At 39.9% G+C, this 22,360-nt stretch overlaps 2 protein-coding genes across 3 annotated transcripts in view; one reads left to right on the top strand and one right to left on the bottom strand.

Moving 5' to 3' along the window:
- Positions 1–1,791: 1,791 nt before the first annotated feature.
- On the bottom strand, positions 1,792–10,581 carry dph7 (diphthamide biosynthesis 7). 2 transcript variants are annotated; one of them, XM_042488105.1, is made up of 10 exons: positions 10,567–10,581; positions 10,058–10,230; positions 8,607–8,740; positions 8,439–8,526; positions 5,923–6,017; positions 5,070–5,227; positions 3,075–3,147; positions 2,928–2,993; positions 2,572–2,744; positions 1,792–2,343 (listed from the first exon to the last, which is right to left on the bottom strand). In XM_042488105.1, exons 2-10 carry the CDS (start codon positions 10,187–10,189, stop codon positions 1,931–1,933), a joined length of 1,332 nt encoding a protein of 443 aa, XP_042344039.1. In that variant the 5' UTR covers positions 10,190–10,230; positions 10,567–10,581; the 3' UTR covers positions 1,792–1,930. The 2 variants fall into 2 exon arrangements, with proteins under 2 accessions (XP_042344039.1, XP_042344038.1); XM_042488104.1 differs by lacking the exon at positions 10,567–10,581 and adding an exon at positions 10,420–10,560.
- A 1,836-nt stretch (positions 10,582–12,417) lies between these two features.
- LOC121944175 (endophilin-B2-like) overlaps positions 12,418–22,360 on the top strand; it is a 43,307-nt gene continuing 33,364 nt past the window's right edge. Inside the window, exons 1-2 of the mRNA XM_042487879.1 lie at positions 12,418–12,560; positions 13,413–13,554. Of these exons, the coding sequence (XP_042343813.1) occupies positions 12,498–12,560; positions 13,413–13,554 (205 nt within the window). The 5' untranslated portion in view covers positions 12,418–12,497. The remainder of the gene's footprint in view (positions 12,561–13,412; positions 13,555–22,360) is intronic.

Here is a 22,360-nt window from a genome sequence, read left to right as displayed (position 1 = left end):
GATCACTACCTCAGATTTCTGGGGATCTGCACAGGTGCTGCCATAACACTTTTACTAAAGCAAAAAGGGGGTTTAAGTTAATTTAAAGGGGAGCCTTAACACCAGCCTTCAACCAGCTAACGCAGGCTAAAATCACAAGCTATCAAGCATCATTAAAGTCATTAAAGCAGTATTTCACCAAAATAAAGAGACTTCTTATGTAAAATTTGGCGCCCTCAGCAGGAGAAAGACACAAACTTTTAAAATTAGTGCTACATGACCAGAGAAAAAGAGAAAAAGGACAGTGACATTCACTCTTGCTGAAAAGGTAAAAAAAAAACCCTACAACTACCACAATGCATTGCACCAATAAATGCTTTTGCTGGTAGGTGACATAGTGCAACCTCATCCGTTTGACACAATGATAGCCATTCGGATCTCTTATTACAGTAAAACTGTAACTAAACCCTCAAACCACTTTTTCAGTTGAAAAGCAATAAATATGGGTATTTAGTGGTGCTGTTTCACCTCCAGATCTTGACATTTGAGTGCAAAGTATTCAAACTCTACATACTGTGTTATAAAAATGCATAGTGACTGCCCTCAAAAGTTTGAAACCTGCTATTGCAGCTGAGTTTTGCTAGTGGCTGATTCATCACCAACTGACCCCCCGTCGCCGCCCTCTCACCAACCGACTTAGCCCCACCTGTCTTGGCCAGCCTCCCAGCCCTGCCTATTTTTGAATACTTTTCTTCACATTTCAGGGAAGGGGCACTTAAGGCAAAAGTGGGGGTTAAGCTACAAAATCTTTCTGAAAGCATTTGAGGAGAGAAATAATGCAACTCAGTAACAGAATCTTGGTTTGGATTTGATCAGCACTGCTCAGGCGTACATATTAGTCTCTGCTTTTCAGTCCTCACTGTGCAGGAAGCAATACGGCGCCCGTTAAAATACATTTCTGAAAACATATTAGGAGTGATATAGGCAAAGCAGTAACATTATCTTGATTAATATTCAATCAACACTGCCTATTTTTACTGTTTGATTGGATTTCAGTCTGAGTTTGACAGACAGAGAGAGGGGCGGGTCTGTCTCTTGATCAGCAATGAACTCTTTACGTCTGTGATGGTGGCAGCATGGGTAGCGGCTATATGAAAATGCAGAGGTATATTTCCTGTAGCCCCAAGAGCCAGCAAAACACCACTAAATGATAAAAAATACATCAGATAGCTAAGTTTGGCTGTGTACATGTGGGGTGGGGGTCTCTAGGCACTAGGTGGGTTTCCATTAACCGTCAAATTGCCCAAACTGAAACTGACAATATAAAATACGTCTAATGGAAACACGTGAATTTTGAAAAAACTCCATTTATTTAGCTTGCCTTTCCAGTATGGCTCCATAACACGCCTATATGGCCTTGGATTAGAAATAATGACAGCTCCACCTGTAGAAATAAAGCTGCAAATGTTTTGAACATCCAGTCAAAAAACATCACTCTCGCAATTGTGTTTTATCATCATTTTGAAATGATTGTTTAGGTTTTGTGCAAATCTGTAATGGAAACCTGCCTACTGGTTAGATGGGGGAAGTTAACCACAGTTCATCTACACATACTACCCATATTGTTTTGATACAGAGCAGGTTGAAAATTGGTGAAGTATGCCACAAGACATCTGTTGTGAGGATTTTAAGCTACTTATGTTTAAATAAGTTTATCAAAATTAAGCGTTGAAGTGTTATGAAAATATATGGTTTTCCTCATTGCATATTCTGTGGGGAGTAATTCCCCAATAAGTGAGGGGGCTTGTCTTCATTGTGAAGACAGTGGGTGGAATAACAGTGAAACATGCTGTGCTGCAGTTAGGCCGTACATTCTGCTTCACTTAGGTGCATGTTAGAATTGGATAGAAGGTATTTGTATAGAGTCAGTGCAGCCGGAGCTCCGGGCTGGTCAGCATTGCTCTGACTCCTGTACAGCCTCATCTGGACTCCAGTCCCAGCGCCACACATGCAGCATGTGGTCATAGAATGAGCAGCTCGCCAGCAGACAGGACAATGAAGGGGCGTCTTCGTTTGAGTTGAGGACAGGGCCTGCAGAAGGGGTGACGGAGGGCGCTGCAATGCCCTCTGGGATGTATCGTCCTGCGTCGTCCTCCAGGGAGGTGTCAAAGCTGGCGGTGGGAGATTCGTACTGAATCCTCAGGTGTCCTGCTGCGCTCTCTGTGAGGCTTTGCTTTGGTTCTGCGGCAGTGGGGGAGCAGGGAGCCGCTTCCTCCAGGGACAGTTGCGACCAGTCTGCTCCGTACGCCAGCGAGTTGTGGAGGATATAGGAGGCGAGGACAGGACACGCTCCTACACTGCCCGCTGGATAATTACAGGAGAAACTTTAATCAATAATTGCTCATTTAAGGTATTCAGGTGCTAATAGGAAATAGTAGTATTTTCTCCATATGCCAAATATGGTAAAAAAAAATGTAATACATGTTCTTGTGCTTTACTGGCTGTGAGCTCAAAATGTACAGCTTGAATGGAGTATTTTGTAACAACACAGAGTGAGTATTTCCCTTCTGGCCTTCTCTACTTCATACTGACCCAGGGCCTGCTGGCATTGCAGGATGTGGAAGTCATTGTGCATGCAGGCTGCCAGCAGCAGGTGCTGATGGGTCGGGTGCCACTTCAGCCTCCACACCCCTCCACCAATGGGAGTCTCGCTGAGAGGCTGCCGCATGTTTCTGCCGTCCCACAGCAGAACCTGCTCATCATAACTGCAGAGGGAGAAACCCAGATTACGAGGCTCACACACCATCACATCACATGACTGAAAGGATGAGTCAGCTGATAGTTTACTAGACCACAAAGGGAGGAAGCAATGGTGTTCAGCAGTAACCACAATCATGCTAAAGCTAATTCTCACACAGTGCCAAGTTACCATAGACTGTGGTATTTACCTGCCTGTAGCCAGGATGTGCTCCCGCTGTGGGTTACTGTGAATGCTGCACACACCCATTGAGTGCCTTCAAGAGAACACAGCACAAACTGTTAATGTACCTAAACAGACAGACCACCTCCATGTTTACACAATCATCAGTGCTCACCTTTTACTGGTGAAGGTGGGGCAGGAGGGACCAACCCGGAGATCCCAGCCTTTTAGTTTGCAATCATCACCACCTGTTGAGGAAAGACACACACAGAGGAAAAGGTGTAAATGCATATACGAGCATATAGAAAGGATTATTCACAGCAGCCCTACGAACAGTGTAGATCAGTTGACAGTTCTTCCTTTTCCTCAGTTCTCCAGATTGTGACATGTTCTTTTATACCCACAGATGTTCGTGTGTTCAACATTTGTGTTTCCACTTGTTTTGGACAGTTTTCCCTTATCAGTTAACAAGATTAACTTCCCACGACAGACACATCAGGTTTCCCCTTTACCTTGGAATCCAACCAACTATCTCCACTTACTATGTGTGTGTGTGGTGTACTTTGGCCTTTTCCCAGAATGTAAGATGTTCCCTACTCGTGTTCTTGGTTTTACCAGATGTTTTTGGAAGACGTGTTCTTGGCTTTTTCCAAATGTTTTGTTCCGCGCCGGTCCAGGTCACAGTGACCCAGCGCATTCAGGGCTGTTTACGTCCCAGTGCTACAGGGACGTAAACAGCCCTGAATGTTTGACCCTATCATTCTCCTACAGGATCAATAAAAAGAAGCAAACTCCAAGGCTGAAAAATGAAACCAGTGCACAAGTGCTGAAAACTGCATTTCTTTAACAAACAATTGAGGCTGGCTCAAAAAAAGGGTCAATCCCCTCTGACCCCCATGTTAAAATGCCTAACTTTACAGCAAAACAAACATGTTTGTGGTCTGGTACAAAGAAAACTATTGTAGGATACAAAATTATGTTTATTTATTTTTTTACTAAAAACATTATTTTGTAGCCATACCACCAGCCACTCCGCAAGATCCTAACCAGTCCCTCCAAGATTTTTGCTGGCTGTTTTTGTGACTGTTACAGCTTTTCTAAAAAAAAATCTGGTGAAAGTAAAAAATTGCAAAAAAAGGTGAAAAGCTGTCTCAGTTAGCACTCACTAGGCAGGTTTCCATTACAGATTTGCGCAAAACTTGAGCAATATTTTTGAAATGTCATTAAAAGAAATATTGCGTGATGTGTTTCCTCTGAGTGATGTTATGTGACTTCTCCTCTTGCTATAACATTCCAAGAAGCATGATGATGGATGTTCAAAACATTAGCAGCTTTATTTCTATTGCAGCCACCTCACTAGCCGTCATTATTTTCAATCCAAGGCCATGAAGGCGTGATATGGAGCCATAATGGAAAGGCAAGCCATACTGGGAGGTGATAGTCCACGATTTCACAGAGGAATTGTGGATTCAAAACTTGCAGATGATCCACTCAACTTTTGAAGAGTTATGTGATGCAGTAACACCTCTTGTAGCTCCTGCTGCATCATGAGGGAGCCAGTTCCTACTGACAAGCACATAGCCATAGCATTATCAGTGTTTCCATTGCAGTTTTGCCAAACATGACTTTTTTGAATCGCTTGAAATATCACCTCATGTGAGCATAAAAACTTTTTTTGTCAATAAATAGGAGTTTTTTCTACATTGATGTGTTTCCATTATTTTATCTTTGCAGTTTTAATTTGCGCTGTGAGATGCTAACAGTTATTCCTGTCAGTCTGTGTGTGAGACTGTCCCTGCTTAAGTTGTGGTGATTGGACAAAATTGCAAGGTTGCAGAGAATTTGGGGGGAATGGCTGAAATTGTTGTGATCACAACATTGTGAAATCCTGGAGGAACTCCCGCTATCAAAGCACGGCTCAGGCTACAATGGGCTCTAGTTGTCAACTGGTTGTTTAGTTCACTCCATCAGAGCACCGTGCTCACACTGAGCTGACAGACAGCACACAGTTCACACTGTTTTTATGCAGTTTCAGAGCATCCTGACATTCAGCGAATCTAGGCAGGCTGAGAACTTGGGGGCCTTAATAATGAGGGCTTCAGAAAGGTCAGACACAGCCTTGCAAGTGGTCACTTAAAATATGACAGATGATGATTTAAAGCAGAGTTACCAGAATAAAGCAGCTGTGTGTCCCAGTAGGAGAAGGCTGCGATCCAGGCCTCAAAGTCATGGGCCTTCCACTGTGACAGAGCCGTCAGAGCACCTTCAGCCAGAGAGAGGACGCTGACGCAACCTGCAGAGTCACTGCACACCACCCGCACATCTCCACTGCTCAGACAAACAGGAGACCATCAGCCCAACCAGAGTCTGGAACCCACTTACTACTAATAAAATGATCACCCCAATTTCAATTCCTTATTTTTTAAATTTTTTTTCTGTGTGTGTATATTATTAATGATGTAATACTTTTTTCCTACCAAAATAAACACATACTGTATGCAGGTTGTGTAATGTCACAAAATGTGACATTAACCCTCTGAAACCTGAGCAAATTAACTTGATTTCTTTCAAAAACATGGGAAATGCCAAAGAGCAACTTAAGAAGCAATGACCCAAAAATTAGCAGAAAAAATAAAAAGTACAAGAAAATTACTTTTAAAAAAGCTTATATATATAAATTATTTATAAGCTTTTTTAAAAGTAATTTTCTTGTACTTTTTATTATATACATATGATTATGATAACTATAATTATAGTTTTGAAGACATTGTACTTCTAGCTTCTTTTTTTTTTTAAAAAATTCCAAATACACTAATTCTTTGCAACTTGCAGAACAGTTGTATTTATCTGATGTTTTCAAACAAAAGCTAACCAATTTGCTGAGATTTTGAGGTTTAAATACTTGTGAAGACATCTAAACACAGCACATAAAGTGATGTTGATACAGGTTTCAAAGGGTTAACCGTTGTATGTAAAAACACAACTGCAGGTACTGGGGCTCTGAACTACTCTGAGTTTGTTACCTTTCCATTCTTCCAGTGGACCAGTCCAATGACAGAGCCAGCCGCTCGGCTCCCACCTCCAAACTGCACAGAGGGTGCAGACTGCGGGCCCCTTCCTACTGGAAAAACACATTGATGAGTGCACACAACCACATCAACAACTAGAGTCACACAAACTGTTATTAACAGGGATAGAACAGAATAAACACACACACACACACACCACACATCACATCATATCAGTGAACTAAATGGTTATTAAGCATTTATGTGGCCTACTGAATAAATAATGTGTTTACTTCAGCTAGCACACATTTACTGTCCTCCCTCTAAACACACTGAAGGGCTTTTGTGTGTGTGTGTGTGTGTGTGTGTGTGTGTGTGTGTTTGTGTTTGTTTGTGTAGTAACTAACTATTAAAGGTACAGTAGCTCAGTAAAACAGCTGTGCAAGCCTGTAATGTTTCCATGCTGTTGACAGTGTGTCAGGTGTTTTGTTGGACAGCAGTATGTTGTAAGACTTTTGTCCATCCAAAATAAACTCTGCTGTCCCTATCACATGACACAGTCCAGTACAAACCACAGAAAAAATAGGTTGCAACTTTGTAAAGGTCACCTTATGATGAGGACTGTGATTGACGAGTGTTTTAGGGTTTTGTATTCTGCCATCAATTGTATGAATGCTAAACTTATGAGTACCTTCCGTTGCCTCATTATTTATGCTATTTATTAGGGCACGGTTTGACATAGACTTGATATAACTTATATTAGTTAAGTATTTAAATGTTTATTTTTACTCTTCTGATGTATTATGAGGGAAGTGACATGGGAAAAACAGAGGAGACTGTATTAGCACTCTTTGTTTGGGAGGTCGGCGTTACACGGGTTCCAGATACTTTTTGCTAAAGGATTTAACTGCAATTGTGGATATTCTGAAGGCGCTATTGTGCATTACTGCATGGCACGATCTATTCTGCCAATGGGTCATGTGGTGAGATTGCATGGCTTTGTTTTGTCTGCCTACTACCTATTTGCTGTTTAGGCATTTCTTTAAGGCAACGCAAGTTAAGGCAACTGGTTTATAAAGCAGACGTCAGTTACAATGGACAGCTATGGCTCAGGAGGTAGAGCGGGCCATCCTCTCCTTCAGTTAACATGTCAATGTATCCTTGGGCAAGATAATAAACCCACATTGCTCCCGGAAATTGTTTCATCAATTTGTAGGTGTGTGAGTTTTTTAAAACTGAGCAGCAGGTGGCAACTTGTATCATAGCCTCAGCAAAGCGCTTTGAGTAGTTAAACACATAGAAAAGCGCTATAAAAGTCAATTTACGATGCTATTCTGTATACAAACTCAACTATTCCTATACTGTGCTTTGTATGCATTCTTTGCTCAAAGAAGATGCCATAATAATGAGTGACATTATAACGGCTTAGAATTATGTCCTCGGCCTTCGAAAAAATGGCCCATTTTGGACCTCCTGTGGTAAAAAAGGCAGCTTTCAACCAAATCTGGTCTCACAGGCAGATGTACATAATTAATGATCAATCAATGGTCCTGTCAAAAACATTTCACTGCAAGTGGCCAAATCTGATTTTTACCCCTTTGTGTGACCCAGATTGATTGTTCAATGACAGTGTGAACAGCACAAATCACATAGAATCTGATCTTTTTAAATCAAATTTGGGCCACTTTCATATGTGGCTCTAAATCAAATACAGAGCTGACTTTTTGAAATGTGACCTCAGTCTGAACAGCCATGAGACCTGCATCAGAATTAAATGCAACTTTTACATCACTCTAGATCGACATCCTGCTATAATAAATATAAAAATAAAATAAAATGCATATTCCTCCACAGTGGGATTCCCAATCAATCTGAAACTGCACATGGGCATTGACAGCTGCCACAGGTAGAATCTGACAAAACCTGCTTTTGTTGGCCAGCAGAGATTTAAGTTCATCCCAGTAAACACTGGTGTTGCTGATTAATGAAAGCAAGCAGTTTGCCTCTGCCTGGATGTTTTTAATTATTGTGATGGTAATGAAGCTTAGTGGAAGTTACACGGACAAGCAAGATACTTGGCGTGAAAATAAACATACATGATATAAACAAATGCAGAGACTGGAAATAATTTTTACCATGCACACGTCAAAACAGCCCGAGAATTAGCAGCCAGTAGCAGCTAAAGTAAAGGGCTTCAGTTACTACGCCATGTTTGGAATGGAATTTTTCTCCTTGTTTCCATCCATATACAGCGAGCTGAGAGTGACGTTTTATTGTTCTTCTGGGCGTTCAGGCCACATCAGGGCTATGACCAATCCACACTGGACTCTGATACTGGCCATAATTTAAATGGGAATATGAACAGCTACTGTACATTAAAAAAGTCAAGTCTTGACAATGTTTTGAAATGAGCACTTAGGCTTGCAGCGCGAACGTAGTGTGACTTGCTGATTCTGCTCACAAATATCAGCTAAATGCCTGAAACTATCAGATTTCAGTGGCTGTGATTTCTCTGATGCCTCACTCCTCACCTGACTGTCGGACAGCGTGTACAGCTGCAGCTCTCCAGTGGCGGCTGCCATCCCCAGCAGGGCCTCCCCACACACCGGCACATGGCACCTGACGACATGCAAAATAATGAACAAGAAGGAAGCAGACAGTGACAGCTGGTGACACACTGGTGAAACTGGATTTCTTACCATTTCAAATCTAGAATGGCCGCTGTGTCTATGCGCTGTAGCTCAGTGAGAGGGGGGCTCATCGATCCCTCTCGCCGGAATTCAAAAAGATACAAACGACCGGTCCGGCTCGGGGTGGCATCCTCCTCACCTGTCTACAAGAAGAATGTAATCATCAGTCAACAGTCAGACATCAACAGAAGCATCAGTGACTGTAGTCTCAACATGTACCTGTTACTGCTGCATAAAAAATAAATGTCCAGTGCATAGAATTTAGGGGAATATAAAGGCAGAAATGGATAATAATATTCATAAAAATGTTTTGATTAGTTTTGTAATCACCTGAAACTGAGAATCATGATTTGTTAATTTAGAATGAGCCTTAAAAATCTACATACCACAGACAGAATATATAGAGGGACAGCATGGCAACTCCACCAAAGTGAAGCCAAAACATCTGGATCGCCCCCTGGTGGCTGGCTGCAGTTTAAGTCATAAAGCCCACCTCTTTCACATTAGTAAATGGGACATACGTTAAACTAAACGTGACAGCCAATCCATGCACTCCCGTGCTATGGGGCTGCTCGCATTTGCTCAGACCGGTGTTTTGGCGGTAACTCCCCCATCGCAATATCACTGCTACTCAGGCTACGAATGACCTTGCCAGTGCAAGATGGCAGCAGCCATATCCAGGATATTTTAGCTGCACTTACGCACAGCAGGGCTAAATGGGAATGCTTTGTCCATCTTAATATACAGACTATGATCCGGTCCTCATGATTTTGGAGTTTCAAAGGATAAGTCCAGATCCACCAGAGTCACACAGTAAGACAAACTAACTAACTGATTGAAGCAGCAGCACATCAGAAGCTCCTGTGTTTCAGCGAGCTAAAATGTTTTTGTCATTGGTGTGTGGTGGCTTTGATGAGAGCATAGATAGGAAACTGAAGCCGTTAACGGCTTCCTCTTCGAAAGGGCAGCTCAAGCTGTGAAAAATACTCTCTAAATAGTGTACATTTAAACTGATATGGACATTTTTTTTAGGTGGCTAAAATATGCTTTGTTGCTCACCTCGAACCACAGCGTTACATTGTGTCAGTAGTCCTGCCTGCTTGTCCAAACTGGGGGCCTGTTAACTGACATCTACTCTATATAAACCACTGACTATGGATAAGTACCCCATACAAGCCCACCTCTAACAATCCAAACTATCCCTTTAAAACAGGTAGTTCTAGTTTGATTCATCCAGTGAGGTCAAAAGAGCCAAATCAATGCCTCTGTACTGTGAAAGCACTGTGTTCCTGTGGACAGTAACTACGACAGAGAGGTTTGATTTTAGGCTGTTATGTCATACCCTGTTCACAGACAGGAAGGGAACATGTGACACAGAAACTGGAAATGAAAACAGGTCAGGTAGCTGAGTGTCTATTTTCTGCTCATTCGAGTGATTATCCGCTGTTATTCAGTCTCACCCCTTTCTGCAGCTGGTATGTCCCGCAGGCCAGGATGTCGTGGCTCGGTGCAACAGGACACCACTCCACCGTGTCCGCGCTCAGCTCCGTGTCGAACACCTGTAGATTTCGGGTCCTCGACTTCCAAGCCATGGCCGCCTGCTTTGCATACCGTTAATGAGCCGGTGGAGGAACTGAATAAAGCAAAATTATATCCCGTTACGTCTCGACTGTAAAAACAAACTCAGAGAAGTCCATCCAGTAGTTAGCACGTTAAGACCTTCAGCAATGACATCCCCTCGCTAACTTCTATTAAGCTAACGTTATCTGAGCTAACTAAATACTCTATTTGGCAGTTAGCTAGCAAGCTAAAGTCAACTCACTGTAGTGTCGAGCAGCGCAGACTGTCTACACCTGGACACTGCAGACAATGAGGAGATTTTTAACAGCCGAACAAAGTGCCTAACGTTCAGTTAACTTTTGTTTAACAGTGAATATCCACACCACATTTCATTATCAACAAAACTCACATGTGAGCCAGCCCCGAGCCGAGCTGACAAGCCTGTGCGTCGTTATGTCATCGCTGGGCGTCAGGGTGCATTCAAGAAACACAACCGCCTCATGATATGAATTAAATCTGTAGGCTACAAAAAAATCTTTAATTTCTGGAAAAAAAGGAGAAAAAAAACACAAAAGTTGTACGACATTCTAAACTGTTACTGTAAAAGATAACAAAGAAGCGTGTGTCCCCCTTGTGCGGCGAGTTATTTTTTTAAAGTTAATTAAACCCTTTTAACATCTGGATCGACGTCAATTTTCTTGTGCTGCATTCAGACGTCTTGTACTCTGAAACAAAACACAACCAAAAAAACATAATGACCACACACACACACACACACACACACACACACACACACACACACACACACACAGAGTTGTTTGTTGTCCTCATGTTTTTCAAGCCAATTTGCTCAGGCTTCAAAGGGTATTGTATTGTAATTATCATAATATTTTCTCTATTCCAATTACATTCAAACTGAAGGCTGAATGTACTTCCCTTATAATCAATGTTCTATCTGTATTATAGGATGTTTTTTTTTTTTAAATTGTGTTTATTATGGCACTTTCTTCATACTTCCCTGTAGTTTTTTGGGTGTGAATGATGCCATAATTGTAAATTTTCAGTAAGAAAGAGGAGAAAAGTCTTCCAGTGCAGATGAAAAAAAGAAGAAAAGAAATAAAGTTCCAAGGTTTTGGAAAACTGATCACCCTCCTCCGTGATTACATTGGTTAAATGAATTGTAAAGCCACATCCGATCAAATCAAGTCTATTACAACATACGATGGAAGAATCAGGACTTTTTGAAAATTTGGCAACCACATGTAGATTTAATGGCAAGATAGGCAGCTTTAGGTACTACTGCTAAATGTTAATGTTTTCCAAGCAGCCGATATATTCAAAACGGCGGCATACAAAACTGGCCAACATTTGGTATTGCATTCATGCAAAAAATTAGTATAAGACCTCAGTGAAGCAACTGCCCAAACCCAAGGGGAGTCACTGCTGTTATCCTTAGCATGTTATATTATAGAAAGAGATCACTGTTTAAGTTAGTACAGTGTTTGTTCATTTTTGTTGTTTTTGTTTTCTGACAAACCACACATATACAAAATATTGGTAAAAGGTACTGCACAAGTAAAAAATAAAATAAAATAAAAATAACAGTTATATAGCATATCTGAAATGTTCAAGTAAAATGCATAATACAAATGATAAAAAATGTTAAAGACAAATAAACAGACAAGAAAATAAATAAATTAAATGAATAATGGATAATGTGAATAAAAAAAAATGAAAAATTAATAATAAAGTAAATAAATTATTAAAAAGCAATGTACAAACAAAACCCCAAAATATATAATAAGAAAAATAAACAGATGCACAAACATTGGATTTGGGGAAACAGTGGCATCATTTTCCAAAAGCTTGACACTTTTATTGATGTCAATTAAGCTGTCTGACTTAAGAAGAGTTTCCAGCTCCAGGAGGAAAGACGCAAACTTTGGAGCTGACTTGGAGAATTTCTGTTTGTGAGTGAAAAAATTTAGCGCTTAAAATTACGGAACTCACAAAATATTCCAGAGGTCTATTGTCTGAATTATCATAATAACAGATTATATTCTTATATATATCTTATATATACCCTATAGTCCAGATCTGCCTAACATCAAAAAGTAGATGTGTAATAGTTTCTGCATTATGTTTTGCAAAAGGTCCAGTGTTTTTGCATTTAGGCAGAGTGCAGATGGTTGTATGGAGAGTGATACACGTGTGACGTCAGGAGGCCTCGCTCGCGGTGGTCACGTGATTTTTGCCCTGTGTGCCACAAGCAACATCCAGCCGCTGTTCTCGAGGAGTCCACTTTCACTGTAACATCAGCAGCTAGCACAGACAAACACAATGGATTTCAACGTGAAGAAGTTAGCTTGCGGTGCTGGAGTGTTTTTCACGCGAGCTGTCCAGGTAATTAATTCCTCGTGCACAGCACTTTGGTTCGGCCGAAGCTCGCTTCCATTTTGACAGCCAGCTGTTACTGACGTTACTGACTACTGTTACGGTACAGTAACACTGTACGCTCTGTATTGTATCGCTAACGTAACACGACATGTTAGCATAGGAAGGAGATACTACTTGATATTCTGCTAACTGCTACGTCGGGGGAGTAGTTGAGGCCTGCATTGTTAATAAACAGCGTTATCTAAATGCTGTTAATGACAGTGTTGTTAGCCTCTAAGATAACGTTATCTCGTCAATGTAACGTTATATTTAGGCCAAGCTAGCGCACTAGTTGTCGCTAGTATAAATGAATCATGGGTTAGAGTGTTAAGAGCTGAGCAGACTGTAACCGAAAACATTCATTTTGACAATTGTGAGTGTGATAAGAGGGGAACGACATGACTGTCAGGTGAGCAAGAGTTGCTCGTGAGCCGGACCCTCCATGACGTCATGATATCGCGTTAATTCCCCAGCTTTTTAAAACTAGTATATTAATAAATAATAATAAACAAAAAATATATATATAAATAAATAATAAAATCAGAAATGAGAAAAAATGAAATTGAAAAAAAAAATTAAATTAATTACTCAAAATTAATTATATGTTATATATATGTTTCTGACTTTTAATGTTAAATATGCAAGCTGCAGTTCCTAACTGGATTGTTAAATGAACTGTTATAAAATATATAAATAAACAAACTAGACGAGATAGGAACAGTTATGTCTCCGTAATTCAGTGTGTGTGTGTGTGTGTGTGTGTGTGTGTGTGTGTGTGTTTGTGTGTGTGTGTGTGTGTGTGTGTATGCTCTGTCTCAGTACACAGAGGAGAAGTTGGGCCAGGCGGAGAAGACGGAGTTGGATGCTCACTTTGAGAACCTGATGAGCCGTGCAGACTGCACCAAACACTGGACTGAGAAGATCTACAGACAGACTGAGGTCCTGCTGCAGCCCAACCCAAGTATGTCATCAGTAGAACTATACTGTCATTACAGGTGTAAAGAGTATTCTACATAGCATCTTAAAGCAGAACTACTGCTATGCAGATGTTTTGACCTAATTCTATCTGAGAGGGAAATAATAGCTTATTTATAATTCACTTTTAGCCAGGGATGTTTCTAATAATGATGATAATAAACTTTATTTATAGAGCACTTTTCATACAAGGGATGAAGCTCAAAGTACTTCACAATAAAAATGCAACACAATTAACAAGACAAGCAATTAAAAAACAGGCAGTGATAAACAAAAAGTCAAAGTAAAAAGTACACAGACCAGTAAGGATAGCAAAAATGAGAGAACTGATATAAAATAATAATTACATGAATTAAAAGCCAGACTAAATAAGTACGTTTTCAGCTGTCATTTAGCTTTTGGAAGGGTATTCCATAATTTTGGAGCAAAAGCTGCACTGTCTATTTTCTCGTGCATACAATTGTGTGTATATAAAAGCACAGCAACATAAGATCTAAGAGCTCGTAAAAGGTTATAGAACGACACAAAGTCTGCAACGTAGGCTGGTCCCCAACCATTAACAGCTTTAAAAACAAGTCAAATCACCTTAATATCAAATCTAAAAGGTACTGGAAGCCAGTGGAGTAAAGCTTAAACTGGGGTAATATGTTCACTCTTCCTTGTTTTGGTAAAAAGCACAATTCTGAATCAGCTGAAGTTTCTCGATTGACTGTTTCAGAAGACCAGTAAAAAGAGCATTGCAATAATCTTAATTGATTTGAAATAAAAGCATGGATAATTGCTGATTCTGATTAAAATGAGATAACAGATCAGATAGTTTCCATGTCATACAGAACACAATTAAACTAGTTAATTTTATGAATAGTGAACAACAAAATAAAGTCCAACAAATTCATGTTGTGCTGATGGAAAAATGACAGGTCACCGCAAGAAAAAAAAACACTTTGTTTCCCTTTCACAGACTGTATTTCTTATTAGAATTTATGAAATTTTAGTCCAGTGAATGTTACTTTTTTTTTTAACCATCAGTGTAATTAATTCAGTTGTACAATTAGACAGTACAGTAGTAGTAGTAGTAGTAGTAGTAGTAGTAGTAGTAGTAGTAGTACAATAGGCAGAAGGCTTGGGTGGTATCAGAGTATACCAGGGTATTTAGAAATCCTGACAGTATGGTTTTCAGAGCCTTCATAAATACGGGCATTCTTCTCTCTATTAAACTCCGTGTGTGTGTAGTGCACAGGACGCACCAACAGAGGTGAGTCTGCAGCCTCTACTGATGGAGCATGCAGCTGAGCTGACAGACACTGTGACTCCAATCGGCCTTTTCTGTTGGTACTTTCGGCCATGTCGAGTCAAATCATGCTCCGCCAATTTGTGTTTCCTTTGTCAATTTAAACGTGTTCAGCTATGCCAAGCCCTGCCAGAGTTGGACCCTCTTCGAAGTAGGGCCATAAAGGCACCTGATAGCCTTTAAGCTGGCAGCTGTGACATCGTGCCAACCTCTGACACCCCCCCCCCCCCCAAAAAAAAAACATGTGTTGCTAGACTCCACTCACCTCTGTCTGTGGAGGTAACCAGAGAGAAAGACATGTTAAGTGTCTGTGTGTACAGCTCTCAGTACCTCAGTAGCTTGTGGTGTGGTGTGGGGACTACGTCATAAGACAGATACCACCCAAGCCTAATAGACAGTTCAACACTTTGTCGAAGTCAAGTAATGGTGAAAGGACCATGTCGGTGGCATTGCATGTTTTAGCCCATTTGCTAGAAAGTGTGTATGCCTGTATTACATCTGAGCATATTGCATACTTACACCATATGTAGTGTTTGGATAGATTCCTCTGTCTAGGCAACCAGTGGTTTGTGCTCATTTTGTGATATCTATGAAAATGTTCAAAATTTTAAAATCATCTCTATTGTCTTTATAGTTGTGTCAAAGTTATGTCATGGTCATATGGTAAATGAACGGCATGCAGGTACAAGTGTGACTCATGAAATTGAAAAGTTTTTTTACAGTTCTTGTGGGTCAGGCTTTGCATCCCCTGCAATACGCATTTAATAATAACAACAAAAGAGTGATTTACTCCACATAAATGGATCCCCCTGAAAACCTGTCGGTCAACTTCATTTAATCTTTTAAGTCATCAAGTCCCACTTGTCTAGGAGCTACAGTTTCTTGTAGGACTGATAGTATGAATACAGAGCACTGAGGTGCTGTAAGCCTGAGCCGTGTTACCTTCTAGTAATCATGCATTGTAGAAAAGAAAAGGCCTCCCTTGTCATCTCTAGGTTTTGCCCTTCTGGAAATGTTTCGTTTTAGATAAACTTTTTGTAGGAGTTGCTAACACCAATTTTTTTATTTTATTATTATTTTTTTTTACAATGTTTAAATCCATATTTACTAGCTGTCAATCCTCTTTTTTTGCATCTGTGTTCTTATGTGCATGCAGAACACAAAACGGGGACCCACCTGTAAATATGTAACTCCATGGCAGCACTAGTGGTCAAAAACTCCATAAGGTTCCTCTCAAATGGTGCAACTTTGACCAAAAAAAAGGCAAATTAAGTTTGTAGTTAATGGGCTCAAACATGCAAAACCACAGTATGGTCCTTACAGTAATCACGAACAGACAAATGCTATTATATAAATACTTATCTCTGATCAGGATCGTCATACCAAATGTCAGTCAGTCAGTCAGTCAGTGCAGTTATGAAACATTGTGCAAGAAAGTAGTCAAAATATCTGCAAAGACTTCAATTCAAAGAGGTCAGATATTTGTAGTATATTATAGGTTGTAGTTTTACAGTGACATGAGATGACATACTGGAGAATAGGGAGCTCTAACGTGTGACTTTTTGATTCTCCATGCTACAGTTGATCACACTGGTAAGTATTCTGCCTTCCTCTTTTAGCGCTGTGCTGTGGAAACCTCTCATGCCTTTAAATAGTTAGTGCAGAGAAGGAATTCATGAACATTAACCAGATCAAATCAGCACAGGACTTTTTTGGTATTAAGATCTTCTAAGTTGGCTGCAAAATAAAATTTCAGGGTTTTGCTCAGAGATGAGCATTGAATGAACCCTTTTCTGGCTCACAGCTGATTGTGAGTCAGCACATGTTGTACATGGGTCATAGGTAATTTATGCCAAATGGTTGTATAAGTGAAACTTCAGCCCCTTTTTAACCATTTGAAACCTGAAGTGACCTCACTTTTCTTGTGCTGCTTGCATATAAGTATTTAAACCTTTGAACTCTGAGCAAATTGGGGCAATTTCGTTCAGAAACATGGGAGAAAAGGCAATTAGCGACTTGGTAAGAAATGTTCCACAGATTTCAAGAAATAAGTAGATTTAGAAAATTGTTTTTAAAAGGCTAGGGAAAATGTTTAGGGAAAAAAGCTAGGGAAAACCTTTATGTATAACTACCACATTAAAGATATGAAATTATGTTACAGAATTGCTTATTTTCAGGTACTTTTCTTGCACCACTTTCTTGTGCTGCTGATTGGCTTCGTCCCATGTTTTTGAAAGTTATCAACCCAATTTGCTCAGGTTTCAAAGGGTTAATTTAATCTCTCTTTGACTGGCCTTAGCCAGACAGTCTGTTTTTCTTTGTTGACGTGGTTATTCATCTCCTCTTTTTCATGTTTGTCCTGCTATACATCTCAATTGTGATATTTGGGTATTCTGTCCATATTTAATAACAGAGGAGTATCTCCTCCTGTCTGTTTTGTCAGTATTATTCAGGCCAAGATAGACAGGTTTCTCTTCTTTCATGCTCCTAAAGTGACTGTCTTTAATCAAACTTCAAAGTTCAAAAGAGCACAATGAGTCATTTTTTTAGTCAAGTGATCCTCAGAAAAATCAGGACCAAAACTGTAAACAAAAATATACAGTGAGACAATAACAGCAAGGCCAAGTCCTCGGTCAGTTTACATGGAGTAAGTCCAGCAAACTTTAAGGTGCTGTTGAAAATTAAAAGGAGGTCACAGAAGAGGAAAACGTTCTTAGGGCAGTCCCTGGACATAGCAAGGAGAAAAGAAATATGAAAATCTACATTTGTGGTGATGTTGATGTTTATGGAGTATGTAAACCATAATTTTTCAGTGAGTTTTCTTGCTCATGCTTGTCTTGTTGTTCAAATTTTTCACAAGTACAACATGACTTGTCAGCAATCTAGCGGAATAATTTCTTGGGTAAATTTTTATGTCTCTATTATGACCCTTTTATCACTGTGCAATTAACAGTAGAAAGTGTTTACACATTTTGCCTTAAAAACCGTACTTGTGGAAAACGTGTACTACATAGCTTTTGTAATTCTGTGGTTCAGCTCATCCATGATATTCATTTATCCTACATAACAGACATTAGACTCGGGTGGTACTTTGGTAACAAAGCGTTCACTGGTATTTTAATTCTGGCACTACAGTAAATACCAAGATTTGTTTTGAAACTAGGTGAGGCTCAGGGACTAGTCCAATGAGGTTTGTGGTGGTCTTGAGCCAGAATAGTCCAACAGAACACACATTTAGCAGGACATAGTTGCCACTGTGCTAAGTGGAGGTCAGCCTCAGGATCTGTTTCAAGCAAAATGAGTGCACCCACAAACAAAGCGCTCTCTGTGTTACGCTGTGATGTAAAGTCAACTCTACCAGTGTGACTTCCATTTGAAAAGGCTGTTGCTAGACAACAGTTCAGAGTACAATGGCTTTATCAAAGCTTTTCAGTCTGAAATGGCTGTTAACAGGGGTTCATGAGAGTGCATCAGACCTTACATTATAGTAATATCCCTTGTTCCCCAAATTACATCTGGTTCTTGAACTGGTTCTGTCCAGGTGTCTTGGAACCTTGGTGCTATCTAGCCTGTGTTTTACAATGCACAACGAAAGTAAACAGTAGTAGCAAAATTGCAGATTCATTCATTACCTGTTAACAATTGTTCTGTTATTACAGATTTTAGTTTTTACCCAAAGACAAGCATGGACCAACTATTAGAGGCCACTGTACGCTGCTTTATGTCTGACAATTTCTTATTGGACTTTACAAACTTAAGGAATATTTTTGAAATGTCAGTGAAACACAATCACGAGATGACTGCTTTCCATTGAGTGATGTTATGCAACTTCACTGCGATATTATGTGACTTCTCCTCTGGCAAAAACATTCCAAGAAGCATGGCGATCGATGTTCAAAGCATTTATTATAGCTTTATTTATATTCCAGCCACCGTACTAGCCGTCATTATTTGCAATCCAAGGCCACCTAGGCGTGTTATGGAGCCATAATGGAAAGGCAAGCTCCTTACACGTGGGAGCGGCCACGTATGAGGGATTTCTGGGAGGTGATAGTCGACAGTTTCTCAAAGAAATTTCTTTGAGAAATTGTCGACTTCTTGTGGATTTGTATTGTGGATTTCTCAAAGAAATCCACAATTTCTCAAAGAAATTGTGGATTCAAAACTTGCAGATGATCCGCTCAACTTTTGAAGAGTCATGTGATGCAATAACAGCTCTTGTAGCTCCTGCTGCATCATGAGGGAGCCAGTTCCTACTGACAAGCAGATAGCCATAGCATCATGTGACCTAGAAAAGGCAAAAAAGTGTTTCCATTGAAGTTTTTGCCAAATATGGCCTTTTCGAATTGCCTGAAATACCACCTCATGTGAGTGTAAAACATCTTTTGTTATAAGTGGGAATTTCTTTTAATTGATTTGTTTCCATTAGGCATACTTTATATTCACAGTTTCAATTTGCACTACTTGAGGGTTTTTTTTGGGGTTTTTTTAAATATTTTATTTTCACTTTTCAATCTGATGACAGTTGACAAACAAGACAAAGTGCAAAGCACAACACAACACAGAACAGTACAATAAGGCTGCCAGATAATTCTAACAAAAAATAGCCTCACATGAAAAATGCCACAATATTAATATAATAATAATATGCCACAATATTAATAATTCAAGACTAAAAATGAAATAAAAAAGAAAAGAAAAGATACTATGCTTGTTCAATTGCCCAAGAAAATCAGGGTCTCTATGGAGGAGGAGTTATGTTGCACTGAGCCAGAAAAGGTCCCCAAATTCTTAAAAATATCCCTTTCCGTGTATTAGGTTTATCCAGACGTAGTCTTTCCATCTGAATAACAGACAACATCTCTCTGAGCCAATGTGTAAAGCAGGGTGAGTTGGTAGACGTCCAGGTCAGGAGAATAAGTTTCTTAGCAACCACCATTGATAGATGAAGGGCAGTCTATATGTCGCACGACAACTCGAAAGTCCTTGTAGAGCAGCCGAAGATAGCCAGGTCGTGGTTTGGTTGAATATCCCTGGAATAAGCTTTTGAAAGCCATTCAAAGATTGCAGTCCAGAAGTTGTGTAGAGTGGGGCAGAACCAGAAAAGGTGTGGCAATGATCCTTCCGCAGAGAAACACTTGTCACACTCAGAAGACACTGATGGGAAGATACGGTTCAACTCTGCCGATATCTCTGAGTTCAAATCGCTTGCCCAGGCTTCCCTAATATGATCTGAAGAAACTGAAGTAGTAAAACAATTTACAAATTTAGATATTAGTTGCCTGGAATCAGGAGGAAGCTGGAAATTCTCTAGAAAAGGATGAATGGTGGGTGAGGACTCAAACTGTGTGAGGTTTTCCTTAACGTAGTGCCTGACCTGCAGGTACCGAAAAAAATGTGAATTTGGAAGGCTGAATTTAGTTCTCGATTGCCTAAAGGAAGCAAACTGGCCGTTAATGTAGAGGTCTAGAAATGTTCTGATACCCCTCTCTCTCCAGATTGTAAACGCTGCATCTAATTGACCAGGTTTAAAGGAAGGATTTTGGCATATGGGCGCACAGATAAATACATTACAAATTTGGCAGGCAGTTCTTATCTGATTTAATATTCGCATTGAATTGTTCAATATAAACTTTTGCTTAGTTATCTTAACAATATGAGAAGAGCCAGAAAACAAAAGAGCAGGGAGAGAGAAGTTTTTGACAATTGAGGCTTATAAGTGCAGCCATAAAGGATTATCCACCGTTTCTGCCTGTTCACTGTTCCAGTAGACAAGAGCCCTGGAGTTAGCTGCCCAGTAATAGTGTTTCAAAATAGGTAGACCCAGACCTCCTTTCTTAAGTGATTTGCGTAGGTGAGCCTTGGCTATCCTATGCGACTTGTAACCCCACACAAAGGGTATTATGATGGAATCCAACTTCTTAAAGAAGGACGCCTTCAAGTAGACAGGCAGATTTTGAAAAAGATAAAGGAACCTGGGTAGGCTCACCATCTTAATTGCATTAATCCGTCCAATCATGGATAAGGGCAGTATCCTCCAAGACTCAATGTTTGCTTTGAGTTTCTCTATTGCCTCTGAAAAGTTAAATCTAAAAAGATATTTTGAATTCCTAGTCAGCTTAAGCCCCAAGTAAGTGAAATAGTCCTTTACTACTTTAAAGGGCAGTTTTTTCAAAAAATCTTCAGCAAATGAATCCACCAGTGGCATAAACTCACTCTTTCCCCAATTTATGACATACCCAGAAATTTTCCCAAACGAATTAATATATTCCAATAAAATGGGGATAGAGGCTTTTGGGTTGGCTAAGCAAACAAGAAGATCGTCTGTGTATAAGGCTGCATGGGTCTCAACACTGCCGATTCTGATTCCTCTAATATCTGGGTGTTCCCTAATGCCAATTGCGAGGGGCTCTAAGGCAATGTTAAAAAGCAAGGGGGACAGTGGGTCTCCCTGGCGAACTCCACAGTGCAAAGAGAAAGGACTGGATTTATCTCCATTTGTTAGAATAGAGGATTTGGGGTTAGTGTATAGTATTTTGACCCATTCAATAAACGTGTCACCTAAACCAAACCTCTTAAGTGTTGGAAATAGGTAGGGCCATTCAGTCATATCAAATGCCTTGTGGGCATCTAAAGATAATATAGCAGTGTGATCGTCTTTTCCGTAAACAGTATACAGAATATTGAGAATTTTACGGACATTACAGAAGGAGTACCTTCCCTGAATAAATCCAGTTTGATCTGGGTGGACAATAGTTGCTATATGCTTTCCCAAACGATTTGCTAATACTTAAGTAATTATTTTTAAATCATAATTGAGTAGAGTGATGGGCCTATAACTGCCAGGATCTGTTTCATCTTTGTCATTTTTTAATAAAACACAAATGTTTGCTTCACTAAGAGAAGATGGGAGTCTCTTGTCTCTTAAAGTGTTTTGAATCATTCGAAGCAATATTGGTGAGAGGATGTCTCTGAAAGCTTTATAGAACTCTGGCCTGAACCCGTCCGGTCCAGCTGCCCTTCCAGTGGGGAAGGCTTTAATTGCATCCTGTAGCTCTGACACTGAAAATTCTAGATCCAAATTCTCCCTAATGGCTTCATCTAATTGTGGGAGGTTAAGTGAGTCAAAAAACTGATTAATATCCTCCTCTGTAGCTGTTGTTTTGGAGGTGTAAATATTTGAATAAAATTCCTTGAATCGTGTATTGATATCTTTTAAGTCTGTGAGCATCTGACCAGAGTTAGATTTTATTTTGTATATGGCTCGTTTTGTCTGTTCTCCCTTTAACTGCCTTGCCAATAATGTTTGTGGCTTGCCTCCAAACTCAAAAAGTCTTTGCTTGAGTTTAAGGAGTAGATTGTTAACTTGCTCACTCAGAATTCTATTATGTTCATATTTTAGTTTAAGAATATTGTTATAATCTGACTGAAGGAGAGTGTTTCTATAAATCGCACTACTTGAGGGTTAATGGAAACCTGCTAACTGCTGCCTTCACCATCC

The sequence above is a fragment of the Plectropomus leopardus genome, chromosome 6 (assembly GCF_008729295.1).
Source record: "Plectropomus leopardus isolate mb chromosome 6, YSFRI_Pleo_2.0, whole genome shotgun sequence".
NCBI lineage: Eukaryota > Metazoa > Chordata > Actinopteri > Perciformes > Serranidae > Plectropomus > Plectropomus leopardus.
The sequence above is the reverse complement of the archived record's forward strand: the minus strand, read 5'-3'. Positions and strand labels throughout refer to the sequence as shown.